The following is a 25,881-nucleotide window of genomic DNA, read 5'->3' as shown; positions in this document are numbered from 1 at the left end:
TTCAAGTTCGGCCCAAAGTCCTTTGCTCTACAGATGGGAGGGAAGTTTCGAGCCCGCCGTGATAGGGTGGCGACGTGGGAGGGACAGGCGGCGGAGGGATTCCGGGCGCGCGCGCTGCGGCCGTCGGCGCGGAGCTTGTGGCGCCAGAATTCGGAGCGCGGAAGAGCCTGAGCGGCTGTCGCCTGGCATCGGGTTCGTCTCCCGCCACCGGGTTCGTCTCCCGCCACCGGGTTCGTCTCCCGCCGCGGACGCCCGGGCGAGGAAGGAGAGAAGATGGTGGTCCTCCGCAGCAGCCTAGAGCTGCACAGCCACCCCGCCGCCTCGGCCACGGACTCTCTGGACCTGTCCAGCGAGTTCCTGAGCCTGGAGCAGATCGGCCGGAGGCGGCTCCGCTCGGCCGGCGCCGCTGAGCAGTCCGCCGTCACCGTGGCCGCCGCGGGCGTGAGTACCGGCTTGGAGCGGGCCCCTCGGGGCCGGGCCTGGGGACTGCCGGCGGCCCTTTGCCCGGTGGGGCCCAGGATGGTGGGGTGGGTGGGCGAGCGGTCCGGGTGACAGTTGGCTGGGGGTGGAGGAAGGAGAGGGAGGTAGGTTGGGAGGAGTATTGTCGAGGACAAGTAAAATGGAAGGCTTCTCAAGATCCGAGCCCCGGAGGGGTGTGGGTCGGCTGGAAAGATGGACTGACTGCGGGAGGGTGAGCGGTGCGTTACCACCCACTTTTACTCGAGAGGAAACCGGAGCCCTCCGCATCCGAAGTGCAGCTGGAGGCCGAATCTCGGTTTGGGGCTGCCCCGCCCCCGACCTCACACACCTCCCTGTCCAGTCGCCCGGGCTCCCGCCCTAGGTTTGCAGCGATCGCGAGCCACACGCATTTACTGAGCGCTTCCTGTATGCATAACAAGTGTTTTAGGGGCCGCGGGGGATAGAAAGGTTGTAACTCAGGTTCCCTGACCTTCATTTACGATCCAGAGGGGTTCGGTAACCAGAACGCAGTGAATAATACCAGGTTGCATAATGTAGAGAGATGGAGAGCTACGTTTCATGTATGTCTTCTTCACTTAAGCCTCATAACAGCTCCATGAGAATGGATAGTTACGATATGGCTCTTACAGATGAAAAAACAGACTCAAGAAGCTAACCAGTAAGTGGTAGATCGAAAATTGGAACTTGGATTCTCTGCCGCCACCACCTTTCCCTTTCTGTTATTTCATGCTACGGTTATAAGCAAGGTCTGTAGGTTTCCAAGGAGGTGCAGGTCTTCCTGAAAAAAGTGCTTCTCCTCCCTTCACCTCCCCACCCCAGCTGCTGAAAGAGACACAGGTGGAGGAGACAGCGCTAACAAAGGGTTAGAGAAATTGAGGAAGCAACGTTAGTAAAGTTAAGGCAGCAGGAAGTAGTCTAGTTCTGTTGAAGGGAGGGTAGTCATGGGGGTGGGAAAACTAGGACCAGAGAGAGGGTTAGAACTGGGAAGTCAGAATGAGAGGCCAAGGGGAGGTAACCTGTGGTGGGAGAGAGGGACAAACCACAGGTAAGAGAGAGATCCCGATAGGAAATTAGTGGTATCTTTTGTAGAGGCCCTATACGAGTTGTTCCTCTACTGAGGGGAATGAAATGGTCCAGTCAGTCTCTGAAATTGTGATTCTGAATTGAAAAAACAATTTCCTGACTTTTAGGATCTGTTTCTCAATCACAGGCAGAAGTTGTTAAGGGATCTGGGGAGGCTGGACACTTCTTCAATAAACTCAGTCACTCGACTCACTAACCTATGTTCAGAAACAGCTAATTATTTCAGTAAATATTTGAGTGTTTATTATCTTCAGGAAAGCTAGTTCCTGGGACTGTAATGATGCATTGAATACTGGTTAAGAAACATAGGTGCTTAAAACAACTGTTACTTCTTCCTGTGATAAGCCATAATGGAAAAGAATATGAAAAAGAATGTATGTGTGTGTGTATATATATATACATATATGTATGTATAACTGAGTCACTTTGCTGTACAGCAGTAATTAACACAACATTGTAAATCAACTATACTTCAATAAAAAATTAATTTAAAAAAACAACAGTTAGTTATGAATATCAGTTTACCAATATCAGCAGGTTTCTATGCTTAAAAGGGGGTGATACCCACCACAAGGGTAGTGAGAATTAAATGTGATCAGGCATGTAAGGAGGTTACCTGAACACTTGGCTGATAGTTAGGACTCAGTCATTGTCAGCTGTTGAGACCACAGTCGATTTTAATGGCCACTCCATCTTTTAAGTTCCTCAAGCTAAAAACCTTAGAATCATCCTTAACTCTTCTCTCCGTTCATATTAGCAGATTCTGTTGGCTTTACTTTCAGAATTTTTTCAGAATCCGACCACGTCTCAGCTGCTCCATTGTTGCCATGCTGGTTCAAGCCATCATCTTTTGCCTGGATTATTAATATAGTGTTTTGGTTTTTGTGTGTGTGTTTTGGTTTGTTTTGGTTTTGTTTGTTTTGATCTAGCACTGTGGCTTGTGGGATCTTAGTTTCCCGACCAGGGATTGAACCCGGGCCCTGACAGTGAAAGCTCCGAGTCCTAACCACTGGACTGCCAGGGAATTCCCATGGATTATTAAAATAAATTCTTGACTAGCCTCCCTGTTTACCACCCTTATATGTAATGCCCTCCTCCCTTGAAAGTCAGTTCGCAGTATAGCTTACAGAGTGATCTTGTAAAAAGTCAAAACAGTTGATCACTCCTCTGCTCAAAAATCCCTATCTAAGAGTAAAAGTTTAAAAGTTGAGAAGCAGCCCTGTACCTCCTTGCCCCCTTCTCTTTATGATGACATCCTCTTCCATTCTCCCTTTTGCAAAACCCAGTCTGTTCTACCCTCTCTGGCCTAGCTGCTTCTTGAATCCCAGGGCCTTTGCAGTTGCTCTGCTTTCTTTTGGGAATACTCTTTCCCTGGATATCTGCATGAGCTATTCCTTTACCTTTTACATTTTTTTAATTAAAAAATAAAAAAAGCCTCAGAACTCGTAGTGCTTAATGTGTTCCAAGAATTTTACAAACATTAACTCGATCCTCATAACCTTATAAGGTAGGTGCGATTATCTTTGTTTTGCAGGTAAGAGGACTGAGGCACAGAGACTTTAAGTTGCTCAATTCACCTTTATAGTAAGCAATAGAGCTGCGAGTCCTACCTAGGAGAACCTATGAAACAGTCTCTTTAAAGTGTTTGCTAAAATTTTACCTTTTCAATGATGTTTATCCTAACCACCCTGTTTAACATTGCAAACCACTCATTGACAGGCCCCTTTGCTCTGTTTTATGGTCCCCAGCACTTACCACCTTCTAAATATCCTATAATTTCCTACTTCTAAAATATTTTTATGTCTCCCCAAATCAGAATGTAACTCCATAGGGGTTTGGATTTTGACCTTTTGTTCAGCTGTTATTCCTAGCACCTAGAGCACAGTAGGTGCATAATAAATACTTTGTTGTTGTTTGTCTTGCTGTATCAGTGGTATGTGGTGGTTGAGCAATTAGCACTCACCTGGTTGTTGTAGGGTTGAAAAGATTCTTTTCCAGACTAGGGTTTCCAGTAGGGATTATATCTTTTTGAGACATAGTACTCCTCTCTCAAATCCTCCGTAGAACAAATTGTAATCAGGGTGTTATTTAGTGAGCGTGGGATTGGGTCTTCAGGGGTAATGTATTCATGCTGACAAAGTCCACCAATACCAAAAATGAAACATACCTTTGTGATTGGAATATTTCCTAATTAGGGTTCTTTACATTCAATACATTTGATTTGATTATAGCTTGCTTTTTTACATCAATCATGCATTTCAGAAACTTAACTCCTTGATCCACCCTCATTGTATTTGGGTATTTCCTTGTCTCATTCACACATTTATTGACAGCATTTCTTAGAGTAGGTTCCTTTTAAAGATGGTTGGATTTATTCATATTAATTCATTAACTTGCATTTTTCTTCATCTAATCTTGGAGGCTGACTTTCAAGTTCTGAAGATACCTACAGTTACCTATTTATTAACCACATTTTACTTTTTTTTTTTTTTAAGTTTTTGGGTGCACTGCATGGCATGTGGGATCTTAGTTCCCTGACCAGGGATCGAACCCTCACCCCCTGAAGTGGAAGTGCAGAGTCTTAACCGCTGGACAGCTGGGGAAATTTCAACCACATTTTACTTTTACCTTTTGAATATGATCTCACTCAACTGTGCTTAAGGGTTTGTTTTCCCCCTGACTTGTATGGGTTCCCTGAAAATATTTTATTGTTGTTTTAAATCTGTTTCTTTGGTTTTTAAGCTTTTATTTTCTTCCTATTTATAAGTTTGGATGCCCTTTTCCTCCAGAGTCAGGCTAGCCATTGCCTATTTCTGTGTTTTCACAGGTCTGAGGCTCTTTGATTCATTAAATTTAGGGTTGTTTCTCATGCTGAAGAGATACTTAAGGATGGGTAGTAGGGGTTTTCTTGGTGATGATTGTACGTTACTTTTGGGTTGTGTTTATGTACGTTTTTATTCTTCGGTATGTTTTTAGGTAAAATGAAACACTGTAGTATGTAGAAGGTACTGTTTTTGGTTGTTTTTTTTCAATTGTATGTTTATTTACCCTGGAAAAATATCCCAAACTCGACACTGATATGTACAGCCTATGGGAGATACTTTAAAACTTGAAGCATATCACAACACAAAAATGACAAGTGTACAGTTCAGTGAAGTATGTCAAAGCATGGAGAGGGATATTTTGACAAGTGGCGATGACTATTGCTCCCTGGAGTGGGCTGCTCTGCATTTGAGAGAGTGTACTTGTTTTGTGACAATAATAGTCCATTATTTGTCCATTTTTGTTAGTTTGTGTTGAGCTGGTTCTTGATTTTAGGCTTAGAAGTTGCAACTTTTAGAACAGAGATCTGATGAGATAGTGTTTAGGATGGATTATAGTCAACAAATCCGGAGTTTGGAAGACCAGTTAAAAGATTATAATACTGATAGCTACCATTTACATAGCATTTGCTGTGTTCCAGGCAAGGTACCTAATATGCACACACATATTTCCCCTGTAAAGTAACTATTATTATTTTGTTTGTTTTCCCGAAATTATTATTTTTAAATTTTTATAAATTTATTTATATTTTTAATTTTGGCTGCGTTGGATCTTCATTGCTGTGCACGGGCTTCTCATTATAGTGGCTTCTCTTGTTACAGAGCACAGGCTCTAGGCGCGCGGGCTTCAGTAGTTGTGGCGCACGGGCTTAGTTGCTCCGTGGCATGTGGGATCTTCCTGGACCAGGACTCGAATCCGTGTCCCCTGCATTGGCAGGCAGATTCTTAACCACTGTGCCACCAGGAAAGTCCCTATTTTTAAATTGAAGTATAGTAATTTAAAAGTTTACAAATAAAGTATTATTATACTCATTACAGATATGGAAACTAAGGTCTCTATGTAACTTGGAGAAGATTATACAGTTCAATCGTAGGCAGTCTATCTTTAAAAGGTTGGGCTCTTAATTAGTACATTATTATCACAACAGACCAAAGGAGAGAAAACCAGAGCCTAAATTAAGGTGGTATTAAGAGGCACGGAGAGAAAAAGTCCAAAAGTACTACAAGGGGTCTGAGAGTTGTTCAGATAGAGGCAGCAAAGGCAGTGTTGTTTCCAGCTGAAGAGGTAAGCTGTACATCTTTGGGACTATGACACCAGCGTTCGGTGAGAGGTAAGGACTATTTTTCTTTGTGAGTCACCTATATAGAGTTGAGAGTTGAATCCTTGAAGGTGCATAGCAAAACACAAGAATATTTAAGATCTGGAGCAATGGCTTTATTTTAAGGGTGGGAAGAGGATGAATTAGGTTTTAAAAAAAAAGTATCATGGGCTTCCCTGGTGGCGCAGTGGTTGAGAGTCCGCCTACCGATGCAGGGGACGCAGGTTCGTGCCCCGGTCCGGGAGGATCCCACATGCTGCGGAGCGGCTGGGCCCGTGAGCCATGGCCGCTGAGCCTGCGCGTCTGGAGCCTGTGCTCCGCAACGGGAGAGGCCACAACAGTGAGAGGCCCGCATACCGCAAAAAAAAAAATTATGTAAACAAAGGATCAAAGCAAACAGCAGAGTGATCATAGAAGTGAATGAGGTAGAGAAGGCCATTGGCTTTAGCTATTTGGAGATTTAGATCTACTGGAAGAGCTGTATGGTTAGAAAGCAAATTGCTGGAACTTGTGGAGTAGATCCATGATGAGTAATTGACCACACCAGTGTTTAAATATGAAGCTAACGAGGGCTGTCACAACTATGTAATGTGGGTATAATGTGTATACCATTGTACATTAGAATACACTGCTTTTTAGGCTTCCAAGAAGCCCCAAGTCTGGATGAATACGTTTCATGTCAGTAATATAACTGTGATCTTAAAAATCCTGTTTAAATTTCATTTGTTGAATTGATAACTTGGTTTAACTCAACCAATATGACTCCCATACATATTTTTTATTAATTTAAAGCTTTACTAAGCTTGATCTTTTGTGGAAAAATAACATCAGAATATTTGTTTCTCAATCGTGTCCACTTTGAGGAAAAACTTTTCTTATTGTTGCATGCTCCCTGTTCTAACTTACTGATTCTGCAACATTATAACAGACTTAAAATCTAATGAACTATATTTTTTCTCCTTTTAAACTTCACTTTTAAGAACAATCAGTGCTCTCAATATTAAAGTGGATTTTAGCGAAATAAATGAGGACACTACATCACTAGGTTTAGTTTTCCGACTAAGTATGTTTTCTTTGTTTTTCACTTCTTAGGAAAATTTTTTCTTATAGTGTTGCAAAAATGTAAAAAATAGATAGTGAAAGTACCCATTTCTATCATCCAGTGTTAATTACTGTTACTAGTTGGTGTTTAACTTACCTCTTGAGAATTATTTTGATTAGCTGTATTAAAATGTGACTTCGGGGCTTCCCTGGTGGCGCAGTGGTTGAGAGTCCGCCTGCCGATGCAGGGGACACGGGTTCGTGCCCTGGTCCGGGAAGATCCCACATGCCGTGGAGCGGCTGGGCCCATGAGCCATGGCCGCTGAGCCTGCGCGTCCGGAGCCTGTGCTCCGCAACGGGAGAGGCCACAACAGTGAGAGGCCCACGTACCGAAAAAAAAAAAAAAAAAAAAAGATAATTCATCTAGAGGTATTTATAACACAAAAAATTGCAGATTACCTATACATGATACATTAAGCAGTTTGTTAAATTCATGTAATGGCTGAAATACTATTCATTCATGTAAAAAGATTTTTAGAATGGATTTTATGACATGGGAAAATGGTTGTATCACTAGAAAAAAGTAACAAAGAATAAATAATATTATCGCAATTTTAAAATTGTGTGAATGTGTTTGCAAAGGAAAAGAATGGTTTATGCACCAAAAGGTTAACTGTGGTTATCTGTGGGTAGCTTGGAATTAAGGGTGACAGTTTCATCTTTGTACATTTCTTCATTTTTCTGATTATAATGGGCACGTATTGCTTTTATTTTTATATTGCTTTTATAAAAACCATTTTTGAAAGTTATATTTTTAAATTCCCCAGTATGCGCCTTTATATAGGTGACTCTCAAAAAACCTGTTTTGTTTTTTTCTCCATGCTGTTAAGGAGAGCCTTTCTTGATGCTTAGTGCTTATTTAGGGACGATGAACTAAGCCACTCACTATGCAAATCAAAGATTCACTTATAAGATTAAATCTTCTAAGTTTCTCAAGGAATCTTTTTCCCGGTATTTAGCAACTTCCTCCTTTCTTTTTTCCTATGGAAACAAACTTTTTTTTTTTTATCCCCAGGAATATAGTGACATTTACTTTCTTTTTTTATTGTGATAACATATAGATAACATAAAATTATCATTTTAACCATTTTTAAGTGTATAGTTTTGTAATAAGTACATTCATTGTTCTGCAACCATCACCACCCTCTGCATGCAGAATTTTTCATCTTGCAAAACTGAAACTCTGTACCTATCAAACACTAACTCCCCTGGGAATTCCCTGGCAGTCCAGTGGTTAGGACTCAGCCCTTTCACTGCCGTGGCCCAGGTTCAATCCCTAGGCGGGAAACAGAGATCCCCCCAAAAAAAAACCCAACACCACACACACACACACACACACACACACACACACACACACACACACACACACACACACACACACACACACACACACACACACACACACACCATTTTCCCTCTTCCCAGCCCCTGGCAAGGAGCTTCATAAAAGGAACCTTACTTCTTCTGTGACTGACTTATTTCACTTACCATAACGTATTCAAGGTTCATTCATGTTATTTCAGTGTGTTTAAAATTTCCTTTATTTTAAAGACTGAATAATATTCCACTGTATGTACTATATATATGTATATATATATATTTTTTTTTTTAATCTGTTCATTTGTTGATGAACACTGGAATTGCTTCCACCTTTTGGCTGTTGTGAATATGCTGCTATAAACATGAGCGTTCAAATATCTCTTCAGGTCCCTGCTTTCACTTCTTTTGAGTATATACCCAGAAGCAACATTGCTGGATCATATGGTAATTCTATGTTGAATTTTTTGAGGAATTGCCATATCATTTTCCACAGTGTACACAAGGGTTCCAGTTTCTTCACATCCTTGCCAATACTTATTTTCTTTTTTTGTTTTTGATAATAGCCATCCTAATGAGTGTGAAGTGGTATCTCATTGGGTTTGATTTGCATTTCCTTATGACTACTTATGCTGAGCATCTTTTCATGTGTATTGACCATTTGTGTATATTCTTCAGAGGAATGTCTATTTAAATATTTTGCCCATTTTTATCTTTTTTTGTTGTTGGTGTTAAAAGTATAGGAGTTCTTTATATATTGTGGATATCAGTCCTTTGTCATTGTCAGATACATGATTTGCAAATATGTTCTCCTGTTCCAACAGTTTCCATTTCACTCTACTGATAATGTCCTTTGTACAAAAGTTCTTTAATTTTGATGAAGTTCAACTTATCTGTTTTTTCTTTTGTTATCTGTGCTTTTGGTGTCCTAAGAAATCATTGCCAAATCCAATGTCATGAAAGTTTTCCCCTGCATTTCCAAATTTTTTTAGCTCTATAATCTCTTTCACATTTTTTAAAAAGTCTTTATTGAATTTGTTACAATATTGCTTGTTTTATGTTTTGGTTTTTTGGCCCTGAGGCATGTAGGATCTTAACTTCCTGACCAGGGATCTAACCCGCACCCCCTGCATTGGAAGGTGAAGTCTTAACCACTGGACCGCCAGGGAAGTACCAGCTTTTACATTTTTAAGCTGACCTTAGATGTAAGGTCTCCCCCGCCCCCCCGCATAGGTTTAAGTAGTTACAAAGGGATCATTTCTGTCATTTTTTAAGGTTGACATTAAAAAATAAAACTATTACATCACACTTTTATAAGTATCCACTGGAATGTAAAAATTATAGTTATTTGATACCTGTCTTGAAACATTAAAAATTAATAAATGGGGCTTCCCTGGTGGCGCAGTGGTTGAGAGTCCGCCTGCTGATGCAGGGGACACGGGTTCATGCCCCGGTCCGGGAAGATCCCACGTGCCGCGGAGCCTGCGTGTCCGGAGCCTGTGCTCCGCAACGGGAGAGGCCACAACAGTGAGAGACCTGCGTACCGCAAAAAAAAAAAAAAAAAAAAAATTAATACCTGAACAAGTTCTCTTAGTAGTCAGAAATTTTACCTTCTTTTTTTTCCCTCTTTTCATTTGTATTTTCAATCCACTTAACCCACAGCATTTTATCTTGATATATTTTCATGCTTGAAAGTCAGTTATTAATTATCCTTTCATACTTATAAAACAAAAGTTGGATTTTTTTCCACTTTTCCATGATGACAGAGCTCCAAGAAATAAAATTTTTGTGTATTGAATTATCATTATTAACATTCAATTGATCAAAACAACAAAAAAGTATTTTGATTAAAAATGATTAAACATAGGAAGTAATCTTTTATTAGGATTTCATGTGGTTTAAGTCTCCCTGCCCACCCAGTTAGTTTAAGTATCTGTGGATGAATCTTTTTTTTTGTTTTTTGTTTTTTTGTCTTTTGATTTTTGTTTTACATCTTTATTGGAGTATAATTGCTTTACAATGGTGTGTTAGTTTCTGCTTTATAACAAAGGGAATTAGTTACACATATACATATGTTCCCATATCTCTTCCCTCTTGCGTCTCCCTCCCTCCCACCCCTCCAGGCGGTTACAAAGCACCGAGCTGATCTCCCTGTGCTATGCGGCTGCTTCCCACTAGCTATCTACCTTACGTTTGGTAGTGTATATATGTCCATGCCTCTCTCGCTTTGTCACAGCTTACCCTTCCCCCTACCCTGTGGATGAATCTTATTTATTGCTGAAGAGTGTTTTGTCATTAGTTTCATTGTTTTTATAAAGGTAAGCACTGAGAAACATTGTTCATATAAATAAGTAGATAGTAATGAAGGGAATTATATTTGCAGTGCCACTCAGTTTTTCTGGCTTATAAGCAGAAAATCACTTGCCAAACATTTTTAATGGGCTCTTAGCTTGATTAGATCTCCTTTCAATTTTGTTAAAAGCGGAAGAATTGGAAACCACCTAACAAAGGAAAGGATTTGTTGCCTAGCTTAGTCATTCATTCGCTTAACACCTACATTAGTGTTTTTCTTTGGCTTTAGGAAGGTTTTTAATGCCTTGAAGCAGCCCACAATAGTAAGATTCAGAATGAGTGAGAGTTATGACTTTCTTTTGTAAAATGGGAGAAAGGTAAATGAAAGAGGATGCCTTGTGTTAAGATGCCTTCTTAGATCCGTTTTTTTTTTTTTTGGTTTTTTGTGGGGTTTTTTTTTGTGGTACACGGGCCTCTTACTGTTGTGGCCTCTCCCGTTGCGGAGCACAGGCTCCGGACACGCAGGCTCAGCAGCCATGGCTCACGGGCCCAGCCGCTCCACGGCATGTGGGATCTTCCCAGACCAGGGCATGAACCCGTGTCCCCTGCATCGGCAGGCAGACTCTCAACCACTGCGCCACCAGGGAAGCCCTTAGGTCCATTTTAAGAAAAAAGTACACATGGAAGTTGAGAGAGTGGAAATAGATACCCTTACAATTTTCCTTGGAAAGTCTTATGTTACACTACACCCATCTAAGATGTAGGTAGGTATTCATCTAAAAAATAATACACCTACCTAAATGTATAGCTATTCTTTTTTGAAACATCCTGAAATATAGGTACACTGATAAAAGTAACAAATCATACGTATCACTTAATACCTTTTGAAGAAACTAATTTTTTTAATTGTCCTCTCGTGCCTTTAAGAACCTAATTCTTGCACAGATCCTTGTGGTGTAAATATCCTTACTTTACCTTTGAACCAATCAAATATTCTTCCTGAAACAAAATTCAATGACAAAATATCCTAATAAAATATAAGGAAATGACCAGGTAAAGCCAGCCTGAGGTGCATGGGGTAAGGGGGCACTGATGTTTTATTGTTTTTTAAAAAAAACACTGCCTGTTTTTCTAAAATTATAAGTTTTTAGAGTAGTAAGACATAGGATTATAGAGTTGTCAGGTACATTTGCCTTCTCTTCTAACGTAAAAGTATCCTCTGTATGATTTCTAAGAGGCATGTATGAAATTTTGAATACTTTATGACGGAACCTCTGTAGCTCATAAAGCAACCCAGTAACTTAGAGAGCCTGTAGTCTCTTGAGCAAAAATAAAGTTAAATAGAGCTCTGTGGTTTTTAGAAGAAATTAATGTACCTAAACAGTCTCTAAATTCATTTTTTACATTATGTGGGTGAAATTGGGTGAGATAGTAATAACTCCTTTTTGTCATCCAAGCCAAATTACACTTCTGACAGTCCAGTCATTTTAGGGTTTTTTCCAGTGGTTTCATGGTGTATGCGTATCTTTCTAATTACTGTAGCCTTAAAATAGAGGAGTACTTACCGTTATGAACTATTACAACTTTTTATCAGTGGTAGAAAATTTCACTGGAGACTACTTGTTGTGAAGTAGAACTATAAAACATTAATAAATCTTATACTAGCCGCCTCATAGACATTGCTCATATTTGTTCATTGTAAAATGATTATTCTAGAGATTAATTATTTTCGTTTCTTGGGGAGATGCAAAAATGATACTGTGCACCGAAAGCAGTTGTTAAAACTTTTAATCAGAGACAGATCTTAGGAGTTTAACTTGGGAATTTGACTGAAGAAAAACTTAGATGTCTTTCTTAATTTTTTTTTAAAGGATGGGTCTTCAGTTAAAGAAGTTGAAACCTACCACCGGACACGTGCTTTAAGGTGCTTGAGAAAAAATGCACAGAATTCTTCAGATTCTAGTTTTGATAAGAATATGGAAATAACGGAGAAACATACTAATGGCAGGCATTTTACAAGGTAATACAAGATGCTTAAATGCTAATGCAAAATAGTTTTAAAGTAATAATTTAAGTTCTGCATTTAATTTTTAAGTGTGTTCTTGACCGGTCATCAAGAGTCCAGATTGTAAAATGTAATTTATTTGAGATGAAATTGCACTAAATGAATGTTATTGAATTAAAAATTTAATATGTCCTCCGGTCAGGTTTGTTTTTATTTTCTTGTTCAAAGATTGTATCTGTGATATGTGTGAGTGCAACTGAAGAGGTTGGTTGATATAGGATGAGTTCTGGGTACTTGAGTAATCTAAAGAGAGTTTATGACTATAACTTATGATATGTGGTTCTACTTCATAGTCTGTAAAAAACCTTTATTCAAAATAGTAGTTATATTTCTGATTACTTACTGTCAAGTTTTTCATCAATTCTAAGTCATTTATGAATATCTCTATTGGTATGCTTCTAAGGCTTCACATAGGAGGCAGAACATGGCTTTGTTTTTGTTTTTTGACTTGTTTAGTGGTTCAATAGTTTTTTGACTAGGTGCTTTATACATATTTAAATTTTGTTTCTCAAGAACCCTGAGGTAGATGGCATGAATTACATTTTAATACTCAAGGAATTAATTTCAGTGAATTAGGAAGTATGTACTTCATGGAAATTGGGTTTATTTGGTCCAGGGCAAATTTAAATCTAACTTTAATTAGCTCAAAACCTTCACTTTTGTCCCCATTTTGGTGGGCTTAACAGGAATTGGGAGAGGGGTGCCAATTATAATAAAATTTGATGAAATAATTGTTTTTACATTAATTCTTCTCACAAAGAATTTACTCGTAATGACGTAGAAAACTAGAACCATCTTACTCTCAAATAGAATTTAAAAAAAAAATATTTGTTTATTTATTTTTGGCTGCGTTGGATCTTCGTTGCTGCGCAAGGGCTTTCTGTAGTTGCAGTGAGTGGGCACTACGCTTTGTTGCGGTGCGCAGGCCACTGTGGTGGCTTCTGTTGTTGCGGAGTGCGGGCTCTAGGGAGCCTGATTCCTCCAGCTCCGTTTTTTTCCCCAGCAAGATTGCTTTGGCTCGATTCTTATTTTGTGTAGCAGATTTTCCAGATAAGTGAGGTTGTGCCCTTTTAAGTTTCTTTTTGGTACTGTTATTTTTTTCAATTATATACTTGGTCTTTTATTGTATATATTTAAATCTGCATCTTGTTTCATCCACTATTCATGGAATACCTACTGTATTTCATGGAATCCAAGTTAGCAACAATTGAAACACACAGCATTATTTTATGAGACAGTAAGAAAGAAAAAAACACTGAAAGTTAAACTATGACATACCGTCAGTAGTAAGATATATCCCAATTTCAGAGATGGTAAAATGGGGGGGAAATGTACAATTTTTAGAATCAATGAAATACAATTTAAGCTACCCCAGTATTTCTGAAACTTGAAGTCTTCTTGGGGTGGGGTTGGATTGGTGGGTTCCGTGAATTCTCTATGAGAATTTAAAGATTATTTCATGATCTGAAGAAAAAATATTCTGAATCATCTAAATTGCTACCTCATAGAGAATAGCCATAAAATTTCAGGCACTATTTGGTACCAAGTAGTACTGCTTTAGTTATCTCGGGTTCTGGAGATAAGAACTGAGTCTGGGGACTTCCGTGGTGGTCCAGTGGGTAAGACTCTGCACTCCCAATGCAGGGGGCCCAGGCTCGATCCCTGGTCGGGGAACGAGATCCTGCATGCATGCCGCTACTAAGCAGTCCGCATACCGCAACCAAGAAGTTTGCATGCTGCAACCAAGAAGTCCACATGCCGCAGCAAAGGTCCCACATGCCACAACTAAGACCAAGCACAACCAAAATGAATAAATTAAAAAAAAAAAAAAAAAAAAACTGAGTCTGACCTTAATACATAAAGGATGCATCTGCTTCCAAGAGAAAGCCACGTGATGTGATGTCATGACGTGCTGTTCAAATGAAGATTTGGAGCACTTCAGATAAAGAGAAATGGATGAATTGAGTCATCATGTTACACGATAAACATAATACATAACATGCCAAACTCAAGAGAAACCCATAGCAGTCTGAACCACATTCACACAGCAAATGGCTCATTTGTTTCAGCAAAACCTCCAATGTATTACGTTAATATTTTTGTTGGTAGTTGTTTTTATAGTTTCATTTGTATAAAACCTAAATGAATTTATTTATATCTAGTTAGGCTTGTACATAATCATAAAAAACTTAATATTGGAAATCCTCAACAGTCTTTTTCTTTAAAAGGCTCTGTATGTTACTCAGGTCTGTGAAACACTGTGTTAGGTATTAAAGGAATGTATTAAAGTAAGTACTTTTTTAATCCTGATTTAAAGATGAGTGACTTGGTGGGACTTCCCTGGTGGTCCAGTGGTAAAGAATCCGCCTTCCAATGCAGGGGACTCAGGTTCGATCCCTGGTCAGGGAACTAAGATCCCACATGGCGCAGGGCAACTAAGCCTGCACGCTGCAACTACTGAGCCTGCACGCCGCAACTAGAGCCTGCTTGCTGCAAACTACAAAGCCCACGTGCTCTGGAGCCCGTGTGCCACAACTAGAGAGAGAGAAAACCTGCATGCCACAGCTAGAGAGAAGCCCGCGTGCTGCGACAAAGATCCCGCATGCCACAATGAAGATCCTGCGTGCTGCAACTAAGACCGACGCAGCCAAAAATATAAATAAATAAATAAACAAACAAAAATATTTTTTAAGATAATATTATTTTTAAAAATGAGTGACTTGGTGTTTTTAAATGAGGTTGCTTCTAAAATTTATTGAATTCCTATCTTTATTATTTTAAAATAACAATTCACGTACCATTAAAATTCATGATTTTAAAGTGTATCATTCAGTGGTTTTAGAATATTTGCAGTATTGTACAAGTATTGCTGCTATCTAATTTCAGTATATTTTCATCACCCCAAAAGAAACACCATACGCATTATCCCTCCATCCCCAGCCCCTTGGGAACCACAAGTCTACTTTCTATCTCTGTGGATTTGCCTATTCTGGATATTTTATACAAGTGGAATCATACGACATGTTCTTTCGTGTTTGGCTTCTTTTACTTGGTATGTTTTGAAGGTTCATGTATATTGTAGTATCTATCATCACTTCATTCTTTTTATTGCCAAGTAAGATTCCATTATATGAATATGTTACATTTTGTTTATCCACTCATTAGTTGATGAACATTGGTGTACAAATTTTTGTGTGAACATAGGGTTTTGGTTCTTTTGGGTATATACCTAGGAGTGAATTGCTGGGCTAAACGGTAACTCTGTTTTAACATTGTCCAAAGCAGCTGTACCATTTTACATTCCCACCAGCAGTGCATGAGGATTCCAATTTGTCTACATCCTCAGTAACACTTGCCATAGTCTGTCCTTTTGGTTTTAGCCATGTGGGTATGAAGTATCTCATTGTGGTTCTCATTTGCATTTCCTTGGTGGTTAATGATGTTGAATATTTTTTCATGTGCTTATTGGCTGGCCATTTATATTTCTTCCGATCTTTAAAAGAAGAATTACTATCTTTAAAAAAACTCCCTGTATTCACATCATTATTACAAAGACGATAATTTTATATAGTAGTAACACCAGGATCTGTTTGTATAAGACATATAAAGTGGTCTATAGTATTTTTGAATTCTGCCTTATGTAGTTTTCTTATTTCCTATCATGGTGACCCTTTTTGCTGTTGCCAGTTTGACTATAGTAATCTCTAACTTCCTTTCTATGTTTTTTTACCCCTCACCCCTTTATTTTAAATCTATTTGGGGCTCAAAGACCAGGGGACCAAGACTGTTAGAATAATAAAGATTTGAATAACTGTGCCTTGAGAGCAGGATATATATTTGTCTGGTCCTGGAGTTCTTAACTAGGTCCAGTAATCATGGTTTTCAGGGGGCATATGAAACCTCTGAAGTAATGTTTAAACTTGTATATGTATATGCAGTTTTCTAGGGAGAAAAGATCCATAGCTTTCATCAGATTCACAGGAGTTGACAAAAGTCCAGACTCCTGTTTTGGTAAATAGTTTCATTGGAACACAGCCATGCCCATTACTTCTGTCTATGGCTGCATTCCTGCTTCACTGTTAGAGTTGTATGAGTAGTTATGACAGAAACTGACAAGCCAAAAATATTTATTATCTAGCTGTTTAAGAACAAGTATAGCAACCCCTGCAAGGGTAAAAAGTGCTTCCCTTCCCCTACAGGCAAAAAAAAAAGAAAACCCAGAAAAAAAACACTGCTTTAGTCTTTGTATCCCTAGCACCTGATAGGGGGTCTGGTTTATAAAAGTGTAGACCTACATGGTATGGAGGGAGTGTCTCCTCTATGAGAAAAGTCTGTGAACAAACTAGACCTTGATCTGTAGATGGATTGCTGAAAGGTTTTTTTTGTTGTTCTTTGTTCTTACCTGTGTTCCAAAAGAGATAAGGAATTAATGATGACTTACATTGTTAGGAGGACACATGAGTTATCTCTTCTGGATAAGATGGTTTTGTTTTATTTTAAAGTGTCCCATTTGAAACTCCATGGGTTTAACCAGCACACTTGCAAATATTGCTTGATTCATAGGTTGATTAATATAGCCTATCCAAGTATGGAAAATTGAGCCCCTAAAAATAGGTTAATGAGACATACTGCTTTGTTGCTCAGTGGATTTGGGGAAAAAGATGAGAGAAGGATACTTTGTTTAAGCTTTGGAAGGTGTTCTTTGCAATTCAACAGATTCTGTATACCAGTTTGTAGGTGGGATATCTGATTCACAAATGTGACTCTTTCTACATGTCATGTAAAGATTGTAGCCAGCAAATGTTCGGAGAAGGAAATGAACATGTCACTAAGTTCTGTAACATGTTTATAGGTCCTCAAGGATGTGGGACCACTATATCCCTGTGGTATAAAACACATTGTCTTGTTTTTACTCAGTGCTTAATAGTTTAGTTATACCTAAATACTTAGGCTAAGGATTTCATTTCTTGTTTTAAGTAAGATACTTTGTTCTGATTAATTCTGTTTAGCTAAAAGTTAATGCATACAGTTGGCCCTCTGTATCCACTGGTTCTGCATGTGCAGATTCAACCAACAGTGGATTGAAAATATCCCCTCCCCCCAAATTCCAGAAATCTCCAAAAAGCAAAACTTGAATTTACCACTCACCAACAACTGTTTACATAGTATTTACATTGTATTAGGTATTATAAGTAAACTAGAGGTGATTTAAAGTATACAAGAGGACAGGCTTCCCTGATGGCACAGTGGTTAAGAATCTGCCTGCCAACGCAGGGGACACGTGTTCGAGCCCTGGTCCGGGAAGATTCCCACATGCGGCGGAACACCTAAGCCCATGCGCCACAACTACTGAGCCTGCGCTCTAGAGCCCATGTGCCACAACTACTGAGCCCACGTGCCACAACTACTGAAGCCCGCGTGCCTAGAGCCCGTGTTCTGCAACAAGAGAAGCCTGCGCACCTCAATGAAGAGTAGCCCCCACTTGCGGCAGCTAGAGAAAGCCCACGCACAGCAAGGAAGACACAACGCAGCCAAAAATAAATAAATTTATTAAAAAAAAAAATACAAGAGGATGGGGCTTCCCTGGTGGCGCAGTGGTTGAGAGTCCACCTGCCGATGCAGGGGACGCGGGTTCGTGCCCCGGTCCGGGAAGATCCCACGTGCCGCGGAGCGGCTGGGCCCGTGAGCCATGGCCGCTGAGCCTGCGCGTCTGGAGCCTGTGCTCCGCAACGGTAGAGGCCGCAACAGTGAGAGGCCCGCGTACCGCAAAAAAATAATAATAATAATAAAAAAAAAAAAAGAGGATGGGCAGAGGTTATATGCAAATACTATGCCATTTTATATAAGAGACTTGAGCATCCTCGGATTTTGGTATCCATGTGGGGTCCTGGAACCAATCCCCTGCTGTTACTGAGACACAGCTGTATATCATTGAATTTCACAACAGGGTTCTCAGCCTTTGTTTAGCCATAACAATATATAAGCATAGGTATTCTCACGCTATTTTTTCACTGGTTTTTAGGTAACTGTAAGTATTTACCCTACAAGCTGATTTAATTTTTGGTCCTAGTTTGTAGTATTATAAAATATAGGATTTAAAATTATTTTGAATTATTTGCTATATTTTTTTCATATAGGCAGTTGGCCAGACAGCAGGCTGATAAAAAAAAAGAAGAGTGCAAAGAAGGTAAGTAATGTTAAAGGCATTTAAATTTTTTAAAGCATGTATTTAGTATTTTGTTTACAGGCATATTGTGGTACATACAATAAACTCCATATTTGAAGTGTACAGTTTGTTTGGTTTTGATATAAGTGCATGCCGTCAAACCATCACCACGATAAGGTAGTAAAGATAACCATCACCCTCCAGGGTTTCCTCAGGCCCCTTTGTAATCGCTCCTGGCTCCTCTAGCTCCTCTCCATGACCCAAGATTCCTGAGCAGCCACCAATCTGCTTGCTGTCACTGTAGAGAGTGTGACAGCACTCTACAGAGTGCTGTAGAGTATGGTGAGTTTGTATTGTCTAGAGTTTTATATTAATGGAATTATACGGCATGCATTCTTCTTTGGCTTCTTTGACTCAGCATAATTACTTTGAGTATCATCCATGTTATTGCTTTTTATTGCTGAGTAGTATTCCATTATGTGGATATACCACAATTTTTTTTCCTTAGCTTTATTTTAATATAATTGGCATATAACATTGCCTTAACTTAAGGAGTACATTGCATTGTTGATTTGATACTTATATATTGCAAAATGATAATTACCGTGGCTTTATCTAACACCTGCATCATGTCACATAATTACCATTTCTTTTTTGTGCTGAGAACACTCAAGATCCACTCTCCCAGCAACTTTCAAGTATACACTATGGTAGCAGTCTCCATCCTGTTTGGCAGCAGGGACCAATTTCATGGAAGACAATTTTTCCACGGGCCGGGGGGCGGGGGTGTTGGGGGGATGGTTTGGGGATGATTCAAGAGCATTACATTTATTGTGCACCTTATTTCTGTTATTATTACATTGTAATATATAATGAAATAATTATACAACTCACCATAATGCAGAATCAGTGGGAGCCCTGAGCTTGTTTTCACTTGCCACTCACTGATAGGGTTTTGGTATGAGTCGGCAAGCAATTGATTTATTATGGTCTCTGTGCAGTCAAATCTCTCTGCTAATGATAATCTGTATTTGCACCTGCTCCCCAGCGCTAGCATCACTGCCTCAGCTCCACCTCAGATCATCGGGCATTAGGTTCTCATAAGGAGTGTGCAACCTAGATCCCTCGCATGCGCAGTTCACAGTAGGGTTTGAGCTCCTATGAGAATCTAATGCCACCACTGATCTGACAGGAGGCGGAGCTCAGGCGGTAATGCAAGTGATGGGGAGCAGCTGTAACTACAGATGAAGCTTCGCTTGATCACCTGCTGCTCACCTCCTGCTGTGTGGTCTGGTTCCTAACAGGCTCGTGGGTTGGGGACCCCTGCAATACAGTATTACTAACTATAGCCACTCTGCTGTACATTAGAGCCCCAGAACTTACTCATTTTATGGCTGAAAATTTGTACTCTTTGACTAACAATCTCCCCTTTTTCTCTCACTTCCCAGTCCTTTGTAACCATCATTCTAGTCTCTGTTTCTATGAGTTTGGTTTTTCTAGATTGAACATGTAAATGATATCATTCAGTATTTGTCTTTCTCTGACTTATTTCACTTAGTATAATGCCCTCAAGGTCCATCCATATTACTGCAAATAGCAGGATGTCCTTTCTCATGGCTAAATAATATTCTATTGTGTGTATATTCCACATCTTTATCCATTCACCTATTGATGGACACTTAGGTTGTTTCCCCCAGTTTCATCTTTTGATGGACATTTGGGTTGTTTCCATTTGGGGACTGTCACAAAACTGCTTTGAACATTGTGTACAAGTCTTTGTATTATATATATAGCTTTCATTTTTTCTTGAGAGTGGTATGGCTGGACCTACGGTAGGTGTATGTTGTAACTTTATTTTTGTTTTCTAGTATTTTTGAGAAGGGTAAGTTCAAGAAACTAAAATTTCGTTATATGAAAGTGTAGCTATTCAGTTGTTCATTTTAGAATTGTTTTATAAATGCTGTTATTTCAAATCTTTCTACTTGCTTTTATGTACACATCTATGAAGACAAAGTAATTACAGTTACTCGGTCATTGAGGACTAGAAACATAGTTCAAAAGACAGAACGCTTGCATGAAGAGAATGGTGATGTTGAAGTTCGCCGAAGTTGCAGGATTAGAAGTCGTTATGGTAGCGTGAACCAGTCTGTACTATTTGACAAACTTATAACAAAGTAAGTAAAAATTTAGATCAAGATTATTTAGCTGGCAAAAAACTTTTTGTTGGGGACTAAGTTTTGACTAGCAGGAGTATTTAATGCATTCAGTTTATGTAAAGTATAAAGGAGAGTAATTATTAGAGGACTTTGTAATCTGTATGTGTATTTAAATTCTTACAAAGAATATGAAATATTTTTACATTAGTAAATCAGTGCTTCTATTAAGGGTATTTAAAATCCCAGCACTCAGAGAATACAATGGAAGAAAAATGAAGTTTTTAAAAATATACTACTCTTTTATTTTTTAAATAAATTTCTTTATTTCTGGCTGCGTTGGGTCTTCGTTGCTGCATGCGAGCTTTCTCTAGTTGCATCGAGCTAGGGCTACTCTTCGTTGTGGTGCACAGGCTTCTCATTGTGGTGGCTTCTCTTGTTGCGGAGTGTGGGCTCTATAGAGTGTAGGCTCAGTAGCTGTGGCGCATGGGCTTAGTCGCTCCACGGCATGTGGGATCTTCCCGGACTAGGGCTCGAACCCGTGTCCCCTGCATTGGCAGGCGGATTCTTAACCACTACGCCACCAGGAAAGTCCTAAAATATACTACTCTTACAGTTTTAGCTTATTTTTATATCATTTTTTTTAAAGCACTGCTGAAGCTGTACTTCAAAAAATGGATGATATGAAGAAGATGCGTAGACAGCGAATGAGAGAACTTGAAGACTTGGGAGTGTTTAATGAAACAGAAGAAGTAAATATATTCTTCCACTAAGGGGATGATTTAATAATCTCCAGTTTAACCTTTTTTCTCTAGAACCTATCCATTTCTTGGTTAAATTATTCATCATTTTGTTCAGCATTTGTTTGATCAGTCACTAGTTATTGCTGGAGTTTTAAGAGTTTATAGCTGGAAATATCTTCATTTTCAGTAGGATTGGAAGGCCCTACTGGATTCTTTTAAATAAACATACTAAACTTTAATGGATTTTATTTACATATTTTTAGGGGAACCTTAATATGTACACAAGAGGAAAACAAAAAGGTATTCAAAGAACTGATGAAGAAACAACTGACAATCAAGAAGGCAGTGTGGGTTAGTCTTTTCTCTTGTTCTGTCTTCTGGGTTTTATTTAGCAGAATATAGCCTTTTTATTCAGAAGCTGTGACATTTATGGTAGTTTATGATAAGTTAGGGTTATCATAGTTTCAAAGAAAAAGTGAAGGCAGGGGAGATAAAAGGGTAATATGTTTTGTTGGGAAAGTACTTAAACATGCTAAAACAAATGAAACTGGTTTGCTTGTATAATACATCTACAGACAGCATATCTCTCTCTACCTGTTTGAGTTAAAAGTTAAAGTTGAGTTTTACTATTCTGTTTAGGACTTATTGCTGCAATTTCTTAGAACTTTTATTGAATGAAAAATCAGTTTTCCGAAATGCATTTTAAATGTTTGGTGAGGGTGTTTTACATTATCTTAAGTAGATTATTTGAGTTATACTGCATGTAACTCAGTGGCAGCCAGAAGTCCACTGTATCAATGAAATTAGCAGTAACGCTATAAACTTTAGTTTGGTATGTACTGGTAGTAGCCTTTAAACTACTTCTTTCCTTCCCCTAGTTGTTTTTAATTCTATAGTTTTTTACTTCATTTTTAAAAAATCTTCATTTGATGTTGCAGAATTACAGATTCTTTCTATGAACAACCTAGAAGTAAATAAATTTTAAAAGGAGAGTCTTTTTCTATTCCCCTATTTTAAAAATTGTTAGCATTTGGGTGAGAAGCCTGAAAGTAAATGTTTCTCAATTGTAGAGTCATCCGAAGAGGGTGAAGACCAGGAAGATGAAGATGATGGTGAAGATGAAGATGATGATGAAGAAGATGATGAAGAAGATGACGATGATGAAGATGATGACGATGATGAAGATGATGACGATGAAGATGAAGAGGATGGAGAAGAAGATAATCAGAAACGATATTATCTTAGACAGAGAAAAGCTACTGTTTGCTATCAGGCTCCATTGGAAAGTAAGTGCTATCTTTTTTTTTTTTTTCCAGGAGAAGATGTAAACAGGTTTCCTTTATCTTCACTGCCTTTCTTCTGTTATTCTTATTTTTCATGTTTTCATTTTGCAGAATACCCATGGCTGTTGTCTCTCATAACTTACCCAAGATGTGCAAGAAGTTATTTCTTCTAAAGAAAGTTAAATGTTAGCCTTGATGAAAGTAAATAATTGGATTATTTTGAAATTTCATGTCTGTTTTTAATTATTTTAGTTTTCACAGCTTTGTACTTTATTTTTTTTAACATCTTTATTGGAGTATAATTGCTTTACAACAAAATGAATCAGTTATATATATACATATGTTCCAATATCTCTTCCCTCTTGCGTCTCCCTCCCTCCCACCCTCCCTATCCCACCCCTCCAGGCAGTCACAAAGCACCGAGCGGATCTCCCTATGCCATGCGGCTGCTTCCCACTAGCTATCTACCTTACGTTTGGTAGTGTATATATGTCCATGCCTCTCTCTCGCTTTGTCACAGCTCACCCTTCCCCCTCCCTATATCCTCAAATCCATTCTCTCATAGGTCTGGGTCTTTATTCCTGTCTTACTCCTAGGCTCTTCATGACATTTATTTTTTCTTAAATTCCATATATATGTGTTAGCATACGGTATTTGTCTCTCTCTTCTGACTTACTTCACTCTGTATGACAGACTCTAGGTCTATCCACCTCATTACAAATAGTTCAATTTCATTTCTTTTTATGGCTGAGTAATATTCCATTGTATATATATGCCACATCTTCTTTATCCATTCATCCGATGATGGACACTTAGGTTGTTTCCATCTCCAGGCTATTGTAAATACAGCTGCAATGAACATTTTGGTACATGACTCTTTTTGAATTGTGGTTTTCTCAGGGTATATGCCCAGTAGTGGGATTGCTGGGTCATATGGTAGTTCTATTTGTAGTTTTTTAAGGACCTCCATACTGTTCTCCACAGTGGCTGTATCAATTTACATTCCCACCAACAGTGCAAGAGTGTTCCCTTTTATCCACACCCTCCCCAGCATTTATTGTTTCTAGATTTTTTGATGATGGCCATTCTGACTGGTGTGAGATGATATCTCATTGTAGTTTTGATTTGCATTTCTCTAATGATTAGTGATGTTGAGCATTCTTTCATGTGTTTGTTGGCAGTCCGCATATCTTCTTTAGAGAAATGTCTATTTAGGTCTTCTGTCCATTTTTGGACTGGGTTGTTTGTTTTTTTGTTATTAAGCTGCATGAGCTGCTTAAAAATCTTGAAGATTAATCCTTTGTCAGTTGCTTCATTTGCAAATATTTTCTCCTATTCTGAGGGTTGTCTTTTGGTCTTGTTTATGGTTTCCTTTGCTGTGCAAAAGCTTTGAAGTTTCATTAGGTCCCACTTGTTTATTTTTTGTTTGTTTGTTTTTTTAACATCTTTATTGGGGTATAATTGCTTTACAATGGTGTGTTAGTTTCTGCTTTATAACAAAGTGAATCACTTATACATATACATATGTTCCCATATCTCTTCCCTCTTGCATCTCCCTCCCTCCCACCATCCCTATCCCACCCCTCCAGGCGGTCACAAAGCACCGAGCCGATCCCCCTGTGCCATGCGGCTGCTTCCCACTAGCTATCTACCTTACGTTTGGTAGTGTATATATGTCCATGCCTCTCTCTCGCTTTGTCACAGCTCACCCTTCCCCCTCCCCATATCCTCAAGTCCATTCTCCAGTAGGTCTGTGTCTTTATTCCTGTCTTACCCCTAGGTTCTTCATGACATTTTTTTTCTTAAATTCCATATATATGTGTTAGCATACGGTATTTGTCTTTTGCTTTCTGACTTACTTCACTCTGTATGACAGACTCTAGGTCTATCCACCTCATTACAAATAGCTCAATTTCGTTTCTTTTTATGGCTGAGTAATATTCCATTGTATATATATGCCACATCTTCTTTATCCATTCATCTGATGATGGGCACTTAGGTTGTTTCCATCTCCGGGCTATTGTAAATAGAGCTGCAATGAACATTTTGGTACATGACTCTTTTTGAATTGTGGTTTTCTCAGGGTATATGCCCAGTAGTGGGATTGCTGGGTCATATGGTAGTTCTATTTTTAGCTTTTTAAGGAACCTCCATACTGTTCTCCACAGTGGCTGTATCAATTTACATTCCCACCAACAGTGTAAGAGGGTTCCCTTTTCTCCACACCCACTCCAGGATTTATTCTTTATAGATTTTTTGATGATGGCCATTCTGACTGGTATGAGGTGATACCTCATTGTAGTTTTGATTTGCATTTCTCTAATGATTAATGATGTTGAGCATCCTTTCACGTGTTTGTTGGCAGTCTGTATATCTTCTTTAGAGAAATGTCTATTTAGGTCTTCTGCCCATTTTTGGATTGGGTTGTCTGTTTTTTTGTTATTGAGCTGCATGAGCTGCTTGTAAATTTTGGAGATTCATCCTTTGTCAGTTGCTTCATTTGCAAATATTTTCTCCCATTCTGAGGGTTGTCTTTTGGTCTTGTTTATGGTTTCCTTTGCTGTGCAAAAGCTTTGAAGTTTCATTAGGTCCTGTTTGTTTATTTTTGTTTTTATTTCTTCTTCTCTAGGAGGTGGGTCAGAAAGGATCTTGCTGTGATTTATGTCATAGAGTGTTCTGCCTATGTTTTCCTCTAAGAGTTTGATAGTTTCTGGCCTTACATTTATGTCTTTAATCCATTTTGAGCTTATTTTTGTGTATGGTGTTAGGGAGTGATCTAATCTCATACTTTTACATGTACCTGTCCAGTTTTCCCAGCACCACTTATTGAAGAGGCTGTCTTTTCTCCACTGTACATTCCTGATACCTTTATCAAAGATAAGGTGTCCATATGTGCGTGGGTTTATCTCTGGGCTTTCTATCCTGTTCCATTGATCTATCTTTCTGTTTTTGTGCCAGTACCATTACTGTCTTGATTACTGTAGCTTTGTAGTATAGTCTGAAGTCAGGGAGCCTGATTCCTCCAGCTCCGTTTTTCGTTCTCAAGATTGCTTTGAA

The 25,881-nt window shown here is 38.9% G+C and overlaps 1 protein-coding gene across 1 annotated transcript in view; it reads left to right on the top strand.

Moving 5' to 3' along the window:
* The first annotated feature begins 258 nt into the window (after positions 1 to 258).
* The window catches only part of ATAD2 (ATPase family AAA domain containing 2), a 69,797-nt gene continuing 44,174 nt past the window's right edge, over positions 259 to 25,881 (top strand). Inside the window, exons 1-7 of the mRNA XM_082858490.1 lie at positions 259 to 441; positions 12,286 to 12,434; positions 18,617 to 18,666; positions 20,654 to 20,819; positions 21,448 to 21,550; positions 21,805 to 21,892; positions 22,612 to 22,827. Of these exons, the coding sequence (XP_082714616.1) occupies positions 274 to 441; positions 12,286 to 12,434; positions 18,617 to 18,666; positions 20,654 to 20,819; positions 21,448 to 21,550; positions 21,805 to 21,892; positions 22,612 to 22,827 (940 nt within the window). The 5' untranslated portion in view covers positions 259 to 273. The remainder of the gene's footprint in view (positions 442 to 12,285; positions 12,435 to 18,616; positions 18,667 to 20,653; positions 20,820 to 21,447; positions 21,551 to 21,804; positions 21,893 to 22,611; positions 22,828 to 25,881) is intronic.

The sequence above is a fragment of the Leucopleurus acutus genome, assembly GCF_964270905.1.
Source record: "Leucopleurus acutus genome assembly, chromosome: 17".
NCBI lineage: Eukaryota > Metazoa > Chordata > Mammalia > Artiodactyla > Delphinidae > Leucopleurus > Leucopleurus acutus.
This window is presented reverse-complemented; position numbering and strand designations above follow the sequence as displayed.